This window comes from Nannobrachium achirus (genome assembly GCF_963921795.1).
Source record: "Nannobrachium achirus genome assembly, chromosome: 14".
NCBI classification, from domain to species: Eukaryota; Metazoa; Chordata; class Actinopteri; order Myctophiformes; family Myctophidae; genus Nannobrachium; species Nannobrachium achirus.
The window spans coordinates 50,526,592-50,543,384 of NC_137821.1; the positions used below are offsets into that span (position 1 = coordinate 50,526,592).

General features: G+C 42.4%; 1 protein-coding gene across 1 annotated transcript; it reads left to right on the plus strand.

Moving 5' to 3' along the window:
• Positions 1-215: 215 nt before the first annotated feature.
• Positions 216-2,943, plus strand: LOC308298118 (4-galactosyl-N-acetylglucosaminide 3-alpha-L-fucosyltransferase 9-like; the record flags this gene model as incomplete). The annotated part of the gene is made up of 3 exons (XM_080741675.1): positions 216-520; positions 1,049-1,427; positions 2,554-2,943. 3 exons carry the CDS (start codon positions 216-218, stop codon positions 2,941-2,943), a joined length of 1,074 nt encoding a protein of 357 aa, XP_080597801.1.
• Between the last annotated feature and the right edge of the window lie 13,850 nt (positions 2,944-16,793).

A 16,793-nucleotide genomic window follows, 5' to 3' on the forward strand; every position in this document is an offset into this window, starting at 1 on the left:
ATGCCTGGTGGCGTCGCCGCTTCGATTCCCGATCCAGTCGACCTTTGCCGTGTGTCGCTCCCCATCTCTCCCCCCATTTCCTGTCAGTCTACTGTCCTATAAAAAAATAAGATAAAAAATCTTTAAAAGAGGGTTGTATTTTCCAAATCTCCAACAAAAGTAATGTAAGTAATGTATAGACTGTGTAATGCAATGACTCCCTCACAGGGTCAACCATGACGCCATCGTACCAGTGCACTCGACAACACCTGTGCATGGTCTTCCTGGCGCTGCTGTGTCTGCTGTCGTACCTCATGTACTCCAACCTGGACGTCAACCTGACCTCCTTCAGCCTCTGCAAGACCGTCTCCCGACAGGAGGAAGAAGGGAACGCAACGTCGTCCCTTCAGCTCCTCCCGAACCCAAACAGGACCTCATCAGACGAGCAGAGCGGCCCACGGTCTGTTGTTCGCACCGAGGAGGAGGAAACCATTCTGATACTAATGTGGTTCTGGCCGTTTGGCAGCAAGGTTGAGCTCAGGTCAGTGGGTGGAAAGTAAGATATTGTGAGATATTTTTCCTATAATCCTTCACTTTACTGGAGTATTTCTAATTTTGAGTAACTTTACTTATATTCCACTAACATCTCAGAGCAGCAAATGTTGTGCTTTTTTACTCCACTACAAGTATTTGAAAACTTTAGTTAATACTGTAGTTGCTCTGTAGATTTGGATTATTATTACAAAACATGCATCAGCCCTATACATTTCAACCATTTGAAAGAAAGCCGATGTACAAGCATCGCGATGCCACGCATTGTGATCGTGAGCTTGTAGGTCTACTATTTTCAGACATTTTTAGACAATTGAAAAACTTGTGAAACAGGACATTCTGCATAAGGAGTACTTTCTACTTTTGGTGCTTTAAGTACATTTTGACAGTGATGCCAATACCTTTGTACTTTTTCAAGTAAACATTGAATACCGGTCTTTCGCTTGGTTGTACATAGCAGTATTGATACTTTTACTCAAGTAAAACAATGAGCACTTTTATCCAACCACTGTCTCAGGTGCAGCGAGTCGGACTTGGAGGGATGCCGGCTGACGGACGACAGGAGCGCTTACCACCAGGCGCACGCCGTCATGTTCCACCACAGAGACATCCACTGGGGGCTGGACAACATGCCGCGAGAGCCGCGGCCCTGGTTCCAGAAGTGGATCTGGTTCGACTGGGAGTCGCCGGCCAACTCGCCGCACATCCCCGAGCTCAACGACCTGTTCAATCTGACCAGCAGCTATCGGCTGGACTCCCACATCCCGGTGCCCTACGGGTACCTCGCCCCGGTGACGACGGCGCGCGGCGGCGAGGAGCGCTTCGAGCTGCCGGAGAAGGACAAGCTGGTGTGCTGGGTCGTGAGCAACTGGAACCCGCAGTACAAGAGAGTTCAGGTCAGTGGTGTCACACCAAATTCTGGGCCCTGGATAAGGGTGGGCGATATGGTGATAATTATCATTGAGACAATACAGTGTCTCCACGATATGCCTTTTCAGAGGTATCGTATATATCGTGATACAATTGAGGGAGCCTTGTAAAATCCTCTTAAATCGTTAATACAGAGATTCATTGCAGAATTCAATTTAAACCTGCATTTTGGTCTAAATCAAGAGTTCTCAAAATTTTAAATGTCAAGGTCTCCACTTAACTCTGACAGTATACAAATGAAACCAAATGGACCCGCAAGGTTTCTGTCAGAGTTACATACTTGTAAAGTTCAATTTAGACCTCCCAAAAGGAACCCAGAGAGTCTAGTTTTTAGCAAGTAACTTGAAAAATATCCATAAAAAACAACTTGAAAAAATTATCGTGATAAGATCGTGTATCGTTATACAGCTTGGAAAAATATCGTGATATTGTATTTTTCCATATCACCCACCCCTAGCCCTGGGTACAAGGATTCCAGCCGATTCTTGCTAAATCCGGTGTATTTACATTGCATTTATGTAGTGTTCATTAATATGCATTGTCCCGTCTAAATAAACAAATAAATAAATAAATAAAATCACTGCGGGCCCCCCATGAATGTTCATGAGGGGAGGGGGTTTAACCCGTTTAGACTGGGAATACATTATTACGCATTATTTTGTGCTTTAACTATTGAAAAATAGCAGATATACAAGCTCACAGCGCGGCACCGAGTGCCGCGCTGCGAGCTTGTAGATCTGCTATTTTTGAAAAAATCGTGAAAATGCATGCATTTGAATATTTCAAATCCTTCTTATTTTTTTTATTTTTTTAAAAACTTGTTTCTATAATCAGTGGTGCTCAAACCTTTTCAGGTGAAGGACCCCCAAAATATTTAGTTCCAGGGACCCCTCAGAAGCAAAATTTGAGTTACAAATGTTGGCTTAAAAAATACATGTATTCAAAGATTTGCACACATTTTCACGACTTTCCACACACACACACACACACACACACACACACACACACACACAGGTCTACGAGGAGATGAAAAACCACGTCCAGATGGAACTTTACGGGAGAGCCTTCGAACGCCCCCTGATTCACGAGGAGTACGTTAAGTTGATGCCTAGCTGCAAATTCTACCTGTCGTGGGAAAACTCCATCGACCGAGACTACCTGTCGGATAAGCTGTACGACCCGATGAGAATGGGGACCGTGCCCGTAGTGCTGGGCCCACCGAGAACAAACTACGAGGACCACGTTCCGGGAGACTCTTTCATTCACGTGGACGACTTCGCCAGCCCGAAGGAGCTGGCAGAGAGACTGATCTACCTGGGCAATAACCACACCGAATACATGAAATACTTTGAGTGGAGAGGGAGGTACAAGGTCCATCAGTGCTCTTTTGTCAGCGATCAAGTTTGTAGGTCGTGTCGGCATCTGAAAACGCACCAAGGCTATGAGGGGTTTCATGATCTCAGTAAATGGTACTGGGGTTAAAGGAGTAGTTCACCCCCAAAATGACTTTTTTTCTATTGATTACTCATGCCATGGAGAGTAGAGTTCAATACATTTTTTTTTGTTTTTTGTCACATTCCTAAGACCAAAATTTTATTCGAGTAAATTTACCCCCATTGATTCCGGATGGGGACCCGTTTCGAAATTCCGGAACGAATGGGGGTGAATTTATCTTCTTGCGACAAAAAACTAAATATAATATTGAACTCTAGTCTCCATGGCATGACTAAGCAATAGAATAGGGGTGAACTATTCCTTTAAATGGGTATTTCACTTTAAAAAAAAAAGAAAAAAAAAAGACTTTTGGTAATTTTATCATCTAATCAGGCTTTTTATGAACACCCTGGACAGTTTTGAATTTGCTTGATTCAATACTTAGATATTTGATGTAAATGCCATCAGTCCTCCTCCTCCAGGAGGAGGGCCCTATACACACCCATTGTAACTTCAAGCTCCATTTTAACCATGATAGATTCATTTAAAACACCCAAAAAGACCCCAATGGAAAAAAGGGTAACGCTACCCCATCCATGCAGTTCAAGCATATAGTGCAAGTAAAGACTTGCACTATACTATGCTTGAACTGCACCTACAGTATGTGCTGTACCTAATCTGCTGCATAATATTCAGTGAAGCTGTTTACTCAAGGTTAGGCGGCAGCTACCACAAAAAGAAATGTTGTTGGTGTAAACCAGTATAACCTGTGGGTCGGGACCAAATTATTTTGGGGGGTTCCCAGATGATTAACTTAATGTGCAACTTAATGTGCAACATTGTTTTCTCACTATAATAAACGAACAATAACATTTAAGTGTATAGACTAGAGGGTATCTGCACATTTTCTAAATTGACATTTTAAGGACTTTGTAATACCTCTAAAATGACAAATTAAACACTAGCCAAATGGTCAAATATTAGAGGCAGAAATTGCCGTTGTCAGCATGTAGATCTGCTATTTTCACAATAGAACTGTGTTATAGAAATCGTAATGCCTCAACTATTAGTGCTCGTCAGGGTGGGGGGTACCCAGTTAAAATGTGATTATTTTGGGGGTCGCGGCCTGAAAAGGTTGAGAACCACTTGTGTAAACAATGTACCAAGAGTATGTGCACATATGCACATTTTGATGTGCATATAATATTTTAGCAGTCATTTCCCTCTATCAGCCACTATATTATTGTGCTGGGGTGTTTCCTTGCAGAAAGACACATCCCTCTGGCTGTATTTTGGTTCTATTCCACAGATATAGTCAGGGAATTTTAATAAAACCCGGGGAATAAATTCCTTACCAAACAATTTCTTCACCAATGTGTTCGTAAAGGTGTCTACTCTAGTAACATATCTAACAAAGATTGAAATTCAACATCCCTAGCAAAATATTTGACAGCTGGGGTAATTCTATACACTGTACTATAAGGGAAAAAAATCACTGCCAAAAATATTCTTTAAGTAGCATGTTAGGGGTCTAACTAGGTGTTTTTAATTATTCAGAATCCATTGCAAGCATTTGTTTTGCACGAAAAACATTCATTGGGCCAAAATCAGGTCCATTTTTGGCCCAAGGAATGTTTTTCGTGCAAAACAAATGCTTGCAATGGATTCAGAATAATTAAAAACACCTAGTTAGACCCCTCACATCCCACTTAAAGCATATTTCTGGGAGTGATTTGTTTTCCCTTATAGTCCAGTGTATAGTAAGTGAATGAGACCCAGCATACCCTAGCTGTCAAACATTTCGCTGGGGATGTTGAATTTCAATCTGTGTTAGAAATTGTTTGGTAAGGAATTTATTCCCAGATTTGACAGGTATTCTGCTAATTTTCCCTGACTATTAATGTCGACATTCATCCCTTGCAGGGACCGAAAAGTCTCTGAGGGGAGGGGGAAGCTCGGCCAGAGCTCTTAATTGATCCCTTTGAACTTCAAAGGGATTCAATTCAATCAATTCAATTCAATCACTGTACCGTAGGCCTACTATGCAAAAAATATTACCCAGCTATTTTAACTCCTTAAAATCATCGGGAAAGCTCCCTGTCGTCTTAGATTTTAGCTTTGGATATTTAGGCCAGGGGCCAATTCTGATACCTTCACAAATTGGTACCAACCAAGGTGACTGTACGTTTTTTACATTTTTTACTTTGTACATGTCTCTAGTTTACATTTTGGTATAAAACCTTTCTGAGACCCAGCTCTGCCACCGTCTGTGCCTGTGTGCCACACCTATTCGACCAGTGCCCTAATGATTACTGTTTACACCTGTTCCCTAGCCTTTGTGTCTAGCCCTCGATGTCTGCCTTTGTTTGTTGGTTTGTCTGGTTGTGCATTGTATTACTATCCCTTTTTGAAAGGGTTCCCTGAGTTACGTTTTCAAGTGAATAGGTCTGGTCATAGGTCTGCCAGTCTGCTTTTAAGGGTGGACCTGTAACAGGGGTGAGGTCCTTCTGTTACCCATGTCTGCCCATTCAATTTAACCCACTATTTTTTAAATGATATTTGCACAGCATATATATTCTCAAAGCCTATAGGTTGCACAGTAGCGAAAGGCAGAGTCATGCACTAGCTCAATATTTTAGGTTGTAATTGAAGATGAGTGTTAAATTGTTTGAATTTACTGGTTTCTATCGTTCTTTTGATTTTAATTATTTTGATTTCAGTTTGTCTAAATGTGTCTTTTTAGACACAATAAGCCAATTCCCAAGGGAGTGTACCCCATTTCAAAGACGCAATCTTTCATGGGCAGATGTGACTTTTGAGGGCTAGTGTTACTGTAAATAGTAATAAAGAAATTGTCTGCTTATTATGTCTAAAAAGACATATAGCCACTTGAATGCATGCCCCCATCCACTGAAATCAAAACCTTAAAAGGTGTGTAACTCTGAGAGTGTACAAATGGAACCAAAATTGGACTTGTAAGGGTCCATTTGGTTCCATGTGTACACTCTCAGAGTTATGTCCTTGAACTAAGAGGTTTGAGAACCACTGTGCTGCAGTAGTACATGAAATGGAACAGGGCCTTCATTAGTATTATTGGTAACACCTTTGAAGGAGGTGAGAAGAGAGTAGACCCAACTTCTACTCCAAATATGGCTACTGTGCATATAGCCTATTGGCCCCAGAGCAACCAGCGAGTGGAGGAAGCGCCGGAGAGGTTGTCAACGGCCCTGAGGAGTCTCCCAAGGCCACCAGCCATCACCATAAAAAAAGAGAAGGAAAAAGAAAGAAATGGAGAGATTGTAAAACAAAAAGTGATTAGTCACTCTGATGTTTTTGTGGTTATCATTGCTGAGGTGTTCTGTTCCAACTATTACTTATGTGTCTCCACTTATGTGCACTATTTGATGTTGAATTTGGCATACTTGTTTCTGATTGATGGTCAAGTTGCATGTTTTGAAAAATACATTTATTTGAGATTAACAACAGTTTTTATGTGGATGTGTGATCCTTTCCATTGAGATGTAAGATTCTTTGTAAGATGCTTCTATGATCCAGCAACTATTCTATAATATACACGCTCTACCAAAACACAATCATCTACATCACATCACTTTATAGGTTGAGTCAAGAGTGTGTAATGTTTCATTGTTTTCCATAATGCAACAATGCAGTTGCAGTAGCTGATTTAAATTTAGTACAACAAACTAGAGATGTAGTTTTCTATAAGTCCACTAGGTGTAGCTAGATAACCATTATGTTCAATGAAGAGAGAGCTGGTGAACAGTGTTCAAAAGCTTTCTCTGCTCTCATGTTTGTTGACACAACACATTGTGAGATTGTGGCTCGACTATTTTCACAAGTTTGAAATAATTTGAATGTTAAAATTAATGTGGTTTTGTGTGTCTGTGTGGTTTTTATTTTATAAATATTTATTTATGAACCCCACAGAGTATACTTTGACTCAAGTAGACTGGGATTGTACTTTGTCCACCACTAAATGTTGCTATAACACAACTAGTCGGAGGCCTATAGGGTTTTTTCATGCTAATCAGTCTAAAAGCGCCAAATTTTGCACAGATGTAGGTAGCCCAGAGCATGCTCTAATGATTTAGCTACTGTAGGGCGCCCGAGTTGGCGACCTTTGGGGTCTGTGTATTTAAGTAGGATGTGAGGGGTCTAACTACTAACTAGGGGTTTGTCATGATGCTGAATCCATTGCAAGCATTTGTTTTGAACAAAAGACATTCCTTAGGCTATAAATGGCCCAGAAAACGCCCACAAAACTGTGAAAAGTGATGACTCATTACTTTTCATCACTAAACCATCGTTTTCTGGGGCCATTTATAGCCCAAGGAATGTTTTTTGTGAAAAAAAGAAATGCTTGCAATGGATTCAGAATCATGACAAACCCCTAGTTAGACCCCTCACATCCTACTTAAATACATAGACCCTGGGTATTTACCTCCTGTAAAGAAAGTCGATGGGAGCCCAACTTGATTTGGCCGCTGTGGCGACCCCGAAGGTCGCCAACTCAGGCGCCCTAGCTAAATCATTAGAGCAAGCCCTGCAAAATGTGGTGCTTTTAGACTGATCAGCACGAAATTACCAATTACTATCTCCCTAAGGCCCCCGATTAAACCTCAACTTGGCCTCTGTATTTGCAAAAGCGAATGCTACATCATTCATGTAGCCAATTCATTCACATGTTAGGCTTCCTGTCAAAGTGTGAGAATGCTTTTTACTTTTGACATTAGCACAGCATTCATCATGAAAGATTGTACGGCAACAGTGTTTGTATCTCTCTGGGCTATGTTGTGAGCTGTGTTCTTTTGTCAAATCTAAGCTGGCAAATCTAAGACTTCCGATGGCCGATCTCTTCAAAATAAGCTATGTTAAGCTAAAAAAATAAGCTTTGTTGCTTAGACTTCCAGACAGTGGTCAATCTCTTAATCTCTTCAGAATAAGAGTATCCCTAAAGACATTGAAATATGATTAAGTTGCACATTAAAACTGCAAATAAAACATTACAATTTAATTAAATTAAAACAATTTATGTTTTTATGTAAAGATTAAACCATTTTGGAACTAAAATAGGGAACCGTTAGGAACTGGAACCGATAAGCAGAACCGGAACCGGACTCATAAAAATCCAAACGATACCCATCCCTAGTGTTGTGTTGCGACCCTGGGGTCTTCATGTATGTCATAATGTGTATTGGTAGGCATAACCCTCTTTGAGGTGCTCCTGTGGAGAGTGAGCTATGGCGGGTGTGTGAGTTGAGTGAGTGAGTGAGTCAGTGATGAGTTGAGTGGATGATTGAATCTGTATGGCTGACTTCCTGGTTGCTGACTTGCTGGTAATGTTTTGGGAGTTAAGGAGAGAGGGGTTCCATATACATTCATGTTGCGCCTCGGTTCCCCTAGGCTGGGGCCGTAACCATAGGTTTATGGAGGAGGCCTGAGACGCTTACTTAAAGGGGGCGTGACACGGCCAAAACAGCTAATTATGGCTATCAAATTAGCCAATTTTTTTAATGATGTCATGTACCCCCATGTTAAATTACCCAATCAAATTAATTTATTGTAGTTACTGTACTGAAAGTAGTACTTTCTGTACAGTAACGGCAATACATTAATTTGATTGGGCTAATATGGGGGGAGGGGCGGAGACTTGCGGAGTCGAGTATCCATATCATTATCTTTTGAAACTGCCCCAAAAAAAGCTGTCCGAGGCGTGTTTCCGACTTTCTAAACCAACTTTAAAACTATCAGTTCTAGGGGTAAAAATTATACACCATTCACCATTAGACCGGTAAAAAAGTACATGTCTTCTTCAAAAAAGGTGTCAGAGATTCGTTACGAGGGTCAACACGCTTCTCCCCGTCTAAGGGACGGTTTTGTCGGCCATACCCTGCTGTGTCTTCCGCTAAACCTGACTGGAGGACCTGGCCGGGACGCGAGTTTCTAAATTCTAGGCGCACTGGGGGAAAACCGCGCCCGCACTCATTTTTGAAGCTTGTGATTGGCTGAACTGGAGGTAGGGAGGCGAGTTTCTAAACTCTAGGCGCACTGGGGGAAACACCGGAGCAACCGTAGAACGAGGGACCAGCGATCTCCTCCTCCTCCTGTGTGTGTGTGCAGCCTGTGTGTGTGTATGTGCTTTCGCGCACGTGTGTGTGTGTGTGTGTACACACACAATAGCTCTCGCAAATAGCTGTGCGGTGCAGCGCTAGCCACGCTACACGCTAACAACAAGGTTGTGCGCGGCACCGCACAACGGACGAAGTATACATTGCGCGGCACCGCACGACGGACGAAGTATACATTCACTACTAACTGATACGGCCCCGCCTCCTTTTCAGACTGTTTGAAGAAACACCACGTGACCTACTGTATCATAATGTTAATTTTCGGCCGGTGTCGCCACTCCTTTAAGCACTGTAGTTAAGTACATTTTTGAGGTATTTGTACTTTACTTGAGTATTTCCGATTTCCAACGCTTTTACTTCTACTCCACTACCTCTCGGATCCAAATATTGTACTTTTACTCCACTACATTTATTTGAAAACGTAGTTACTTGGTAGATTTTGATTCTTATAACAAAACACACCACTTCAGCCCTATACACGTTTCGGACATTTGAAAATAGCTGATCTACAAAGATCGGCTATTTTCAAAAGATTTTTATATATTTTAAAAGGGACTTGCTGCCTAATGACTACTTTTACGTTTGGTACTTGAGTACATTTTGATACCAATACTTTTGTACTTTTACTCAAGTACATTTTGACTTTTACTTAGTATTTCTCAGTCACAGTATTGATACTTTTACTTGAGTAAAACATTTGAGTACTTTTTCCACCACTGCTGTGGAGCCTCAGGGCATTGAAACATGATTGTGTTGGTGAGAAGAGGAGTTTGTCATAGATGTGTAACTTAACAAGAAGCCAGTGCATTTGCTTACGAGCACAGAGCTGAGCCCCTGTGAGTATAGTTTTGTCCTCAAGAACTTTGTTTTGGGCCGCAAGCCCTGCTGAAACCGAAGAAATATTAATCATAATTGTGTTTAGCCATCTTTTCCTTGTGGGAACCTCCTTTCCTTTCCAGCCCATTAAAATAAGCTTCTTAGCTGTGATTAGACCATAGGACAGAAGATTTTGCTGATGTACTCTCAGAGGTCTTAACGCCTCTGACACTCCAAAAATGATTAATAAAGGATCAGGTTGTAACTGTATTTCAAATATTCTTGAAAAGAAATTAAATATGTCAACCCAGAAATATTGTAGTTTAGTGCAGAGTGCAAAGCTGTGTAACAGGTCAGCCTCAACCAACTCACATTTTTCGCAAATTGGGGAGATTTCCGGGAAGATGTTATGTAACCTCACTTTCGAATAATGAAGCCTATGTATAATTTTGAACTGGATTAGGCAGTGTCTAGCATTAAGTGAACAGCTATGGACTTCTTCTAGACTGGAGTCCCAGATGTCATCAGGAATTGGTAACCCTAATTCAAATTCCCATTTGGTTTTGATCCTTTCCATGTCTGGGTGACATATAGCCTGATACTTCAGTCCGCACATCACCACCCCCTGTTGGTGGGTGGTGTGTAGTGTGGACTGAACCCGGAGATATTTTATTTTATTTCAAGCGCGCCTAAAGAGCGGGCGCATTGAATGGGCCAATCAGGGCTGTAGACTTGAGGCACGGGGTATGCTGGTCCGGTCCCAGCCCCTTCCCTTCGGAGCTGTTCTGCCCACGTGAGATTCCGTAGTGGACTCTGATTGCAGGGCTGCCAAGTCTCACGCTTTGAGCGTGAGAGTCACGCAATTTAACCTCTTCTCACGCCACACGCCACACATGCCATTTCTCACGCAATTTTACAGCCATCCCACGGACCTCTCCCGAAAGTTGCGGGGGTTTTCTCACTCGGTAAAAGTCGCACAGAGAATTCTAAGCGCAGTGAATGCAGCTGCTCTGCTCCTCCACTCTCTCTCCCCTCTACACATACACACATGCAGGCGACGGAGCGAGAGAGAGAGCCCTACAGACGGCGGCTTTCTCGCTTCGATCTGCGGCCCCGGTGGAGAAACGGTGGAGAAACACACTCGCTCCGCGAGTAAACGCCGGGCAATATTTCACAAAGATGACCACAATCCAGCTCTTGCCTCCCGCGAGCGCATGCACGAAAGAGCCCACGCGCAATAATTTCATGGGTTATATCCACTTGTCTTGAACCCTAATATCCCCATATTCTGAGGAGGGCTTTAGAAGAGATAGTGAGGTTTGCACCAACACTAGGCCTACTAGTCTACTACTCTACTAGAGGGAAGAATCCCAGTAGCCCAGTGGTTCTCAACATGTGGGTCGGGACCCCCAGGGGTCCCCAAATTATTTTGTGGAGGTCGCCATGATTAACTTAATGTGAAACATTGTTTTCTCACTCAACAGTAAACAAACCAACATAAAGTTTAAGTGTATAGAGGGTATCTGCACATTTCTAAAGTGACAAAATAGCTCTAAGATGACAAATTAAACATTGGCCAAATTGTCAAGTAATAGAGGCAGACATTGTGAAAATAGTAGATCTACATGCTCACATGTCTATTTTCACAGTAGAACCGTGTTATAGCCTACAAATTGTTGCCTGAACGCTTATAGGGTGGAGGGTCCCCAGTTAAAATATGATTATTTGGGGCGCAGTCTGAAAAGGTTGAGAACCACTAGCCTTACTAGTAGTACTGTATTCAGTATTAGTAGTTTTACTAATAAATGTATATTTATTGGTCATTCTTGTTGCAAGTTTATTTCTACTTATGCTGGTCACTCAGTTTGAATGCTTTATAAGCATGAGGTAGTGACCCCGTCTGCGCCAACCAACTTAAGCCCCACACGCCACGAAATCGCTCTAAATCGATGTTAAAAAGGCCAAAAAACGTCGGGCCCCCCCCCCCAAAAATGTCTCACTCTTGAAAATTTCTGGAACTTGGCAGCCCTGTGATTGGTCCGTGAAAACTGTCATGGCGGAGTCAGACTCGACTCGAATTCTGTTCATAAACAATACAATAGTGCCGTTTCATTACGTTTTAATACCATTTTGCACTAACGTAAACATGCAGTCATATAATATGTTATGAGAAATAACGTATTTTTGCAACGTCACGCCGCGTCGCCGTCGGCGACACACGGGGCTGTGTGTGTGTATGTGTGTGTGTGTGTGTGACGTCAATAGGCTTTACCCCGCCCCCGCTGAAGTAGAATCTCCGTCCCCAGGCTCAGACTCAATCCCAAAACGAAGTGTGTGATTGAGTCTGGCGCTTGCAGTCAGGCTAGGTGACATAGGCCTTGCAATCTGTCATACAGAAGGGATATGATGATGATATGAGCCTGTGCACAGCCTTAAACAACCATCCAGACCAGTTTATCAGGAGTTGCATTTAGAACGTTGAGTTTCTGCTGATGCCTTCGTCAACATGATCATTATCACACAAGGAAGGATTCTTACGAAACACCTTCATGGTTTGTCCATGTCTTATCTGGATAAGTAGGCTACCTGAAGAACACTTCCGTGAGTGTTGGCATTCACTTCTCTCTCTCTCTCTCTCTCTCTCTCTCTCTCTCTCTCTCTCTCTCTCTCTCTCTCTCTCTCTCTCTCTCGCACAAACGTACACACATGCACTCACGCACACACGTCACAAACGCACGCACGCACGCACGCACGCACGCACGCACGCACGCACGCACGCACACACACACACACACACACACACACACACACACACACACTATCTTTTTATCTCGCATGTTTTACAGTACCTGCATGCTGCTGCTTCATTTGGACTTTTGCCAATCCTTGCCTTCAATAATCTTACTGAAAGCAATGCTGTCACATTCCGTCGGAAACATCACTGATTGCACATTACAGGATAAAATAAAAATAAATACATAGCCTAAACATTTATATTAACTTAAGAGCACCTTATATTAAATAACATTTATTGGGAGATCAGAAAGTTAGGCTACTTAAAATCATCTTTACGGTGCTTGCATGGGTCATTCAATAATCCTCTCCGCAAACACGTAGACCTAACACTCACTAATGTATATACTAGTGGATTCCTAGGCTATTTATTAAGCAAGCAACGCTTCAGTTACACACAAAACGTTGCATTCGAGGTTCTCAATGTGGGATCATGACTCTTAGGGTTCCTTGGTGGGGTTCCAAATAGACCTTACAGGTAACTACAATGGTGAACAATATAGTTATCGTTAGGCGTTTAAGGGTCTGTACACTCTCAGAGTTACAGATCTGTTTGGTTCCATGTCAGGGGTTGACGAAAAGTTCAGTGGTCGGAGACCAGTGGCGTCAGTTCAGAAAAAGCTAGGGTATGGCAAAGATGGGAGTCCTCATGAAAAATAGGCATTACATTTTGGATAACACAGTTCTATTGTGAAAATAGCAGATCTACATGCTCACAACGCCTCGCAGCGCGAGCATGTAGATGGGCTATTTTCAACAAAAAAAAAATACGACTTTTGTCAGTTATTTACATAGGTTTCTACGGTTTCTTGGGCTGGATATGGCAGCCTGGAACGGTTGTTCAAGTGCAGCTAAACTTAGCATGTTAGTAAACGTGCCACAATTAACAATAATGCATTGCACCTGTGCAGCTGACCTGCGGAACCTGGGAATATACCATGTTGTCAAGATGGGGAGAATACAAGTGTGGAGAATAGAATTATTAAATACCTTGTTAAAGTGACCATTATGTTACTTAAAATCATCTTTACGGTGCTTGCATGGGTCATTCAATAATCCTCTCCGCAAACACGTAGACCTAACACTCACTAATGTATATACTAGTGGATTCCTAGGCTATTTATTAAGCAAGCAACGCTTCAGTTACACACAAAACGTTGCATTCGAGGTTCTCAATGTGGGATCATGACTCTTAGGGTTCCTTGGTGGGGTTCCAAATAGACCTTACAGGTAACTACAATGGTGAACAATATAGTTATCGTTAGGCGTTTAAGGGTCTGTACACTCTCAGAGTTACAGATCTGTTTGGTTCCATGTCAGGGGTTGACGGTAACCCGGGGCAAGTAAAACAAAAGGTCGGGCAGGTGAAGTTTGCTACCGGCTTGCCCGACCGAGCAGGTGTGCATTTTGAGGAACATAACGAGATAGCTGTCTTCTTTAGATTCTTGAACAGGACTAGAGTTCTTCTCCCTCTCTCTCTCCCCAAGTCCCTCCCTCCCCATACACACGCGCGAGCTCTGTTGAAAATAGCTGATCTACCAGCTCACTTTATGCAGCTGACCCAGGCCGGCTGCAACTAGTTATAAATCAGCGGGTTTCATTCGCGCAAAACATCAATGTGAATCCGTTTGCAGGATCAATCTCCTTCTCTCCAGAGAATTAAGGTCTGCCGTGGCAATCGTGGCATGCCGCCTGTCTCTTTCTGCTTGCAGCAACCCATGCAAAAAAAAAGCTAGTCGCACGCGATCGCTCCGACACGTGACACGTTATTTTCAGATCGTTATTCACCTTGTGCCACAAGTAGTCTATAAATCATTCAAAGATAATCACTGTTTGTAAAAAGTAAACACTAGCGCAAACAACAATCTCTGCTCCACTTCCATCTACATTCTACAACATCCTCTTCAGTCTTATCAAGATAATGTTGTAAATCTGTGGGCCGAGACCCCCAGAGAGGTCCCCAAATGATTTTGGGAGGGTCCCCACTCCCCAGATGACCGTCATAATTTAAGGACTTAAGACCTTTTTAATACCTCAAGAAAGAAAAGAAAAAAGCCCATTACCTCATAAAAAGTAATCAACAAACTATACTATAAAAACAATCATTAGCCAAATAATACAATAATGAGGGAAAATAGCCGATCTATAAGCTCACAACACTTAAAAAACATTCTATTGGGGAACCATCCTAATTTTCGAGGACCCATTTGAATGACCACATGTGGGTCCCGGAACCCATTTACATTGAAAAACTAGCAACATCACAGCATCAGTATCAAACGATAATTTAAATTTTGCAATTTTACTATTATGAGGACAAGTGGCCATGACCTGAGGGCAAGTAGAACATGGCCTGTACTTGCCCGATGGGCAAGTGCCTCTGAGACCTTAGTGTCAACCCCTGTATGTGCACACTCTCAGAGGGCTGTATTTTGATTGTCTTAAGTACCAGCTCTTATGCCTTTTAAAGGCTGGTCCATACTGTCTCCAACCACCAAACTTTTCGTCTGAGACTTCTGATTTTCCGACGTGCAGCTTTCCAAACTCTAATTTGGGGTAATGCTTTTCCAGAAGATACAAGTGACAACATTTTGTAGTTGAACCGGACCTTTCCGACGAAAAGTTCAGTGGTCGGAGACCAGTGGCGTCAGTTCAGAAAAAGCTAGGGTATGGCAAAGATGGGAGTCCTCATGAAAAATAGGCATTACATTTTGGATAACACAGTTCTATTGTGAAAATAGCAGATCTACATGCTCACAACGCCTCGCAGCGCGAGCATGTAGATGGGCTATTTTCAACAAAAAAAAAATACGACTTTTGTCAGTTATTTACACAGGTTTCTACGGTTTCTTGGGCTGGATATGGCAGCCTGGATTCAAGTGCAGCTAAACTTAGCATGTTAGTAAACGTGCCACAATTAACAATAATGCATTGCACCTGTGCAGCTGACCTGCGGAACCTGGGAGTGTGGAGAATAGAATTATTAAATACCTTGTTAAAGTGACCATTATGTTACATTTTACATTTGTAGTTATTTTACTGTAATTTAACAACATAATAACCAGCGCAGATAGACAAAGAGACATTCATAGATTTATATTTAAAAGTAGCTTTTATTTTCCCCCCTGGACCCAGGGTATGGCAGCTTCATACCCCTGCCATACCCAATTGACGCCCCTGTAGGAGACAGTATGGACAGGCCTTTAAGATAGGTCATTTTCTTACCAACTAATAACAAGAGGTCACCCACTCTTACACACAGAACTTGGCAATACATGGCAACTACAAAACTAAAAGCATGACTTGGAGGAATCAGTGAATTGGTGACAGCCAGCTTTATAGATCACCACCAGGAGCCAATAACCAGCAGCGTCCACCTGGTAGCCAACCACTCTTGACTTCCGCGTGGTTCCAAGATTTCTAGCGGAAGTTGCGGAAGTGCTGCGTTTAACAAAAGTTATGTCATGCTGTTTACATTCCCCAGCGAAACAAAGAAAATAATAGGCTGTAGCTCTTAACTCGCTCTTAATAGGTGTAATGTTCTCTGTATCAATGTTTTTTTTTGTATATTGTTTATTGCGAGCGCAACTGACGGAGCGGGAGGCATAGAGTAGATCTTTTTTCCAATGGGGAAGACGTTTGCAGGAACACCACACTGTGAAAAAAAGACAACTTCCAGGAAAATTCTGCCCCACCTCCTAGAACACTCTCTGCCTCATATCTTGACCAGGCTTTTCTCTTCACAGATGAGTAAGCCTGGCTATGCGAGGCTACTCACATTCAGACACCACTCACACCAGATGGCAACCACTCACTCAATCAGCACCACTCAATCACATATACAACAATGAGGGGAAAACGACACAGGAAAATACATATGACCCGATAAGGTCATAATACTGCCATTAAAACGGCTTATTGAACAAGTCTTATATCAATGTAAATACCCCAAATAAAAATGTTAACATAGTATATCGGCTGTAAAACATTACAAGCTCTAAGCTCCACTGATTTATAAAGTTACATAGGCAACATTAGAGGTCCACCAGGTCACTCAAGCTGTATTCGTCACAGCTGTTCAACGTTTGTCAGCCGTATCTTGATGTCTGCTGGCAGCCCAAGTCTGACCAGTTCTTCTTT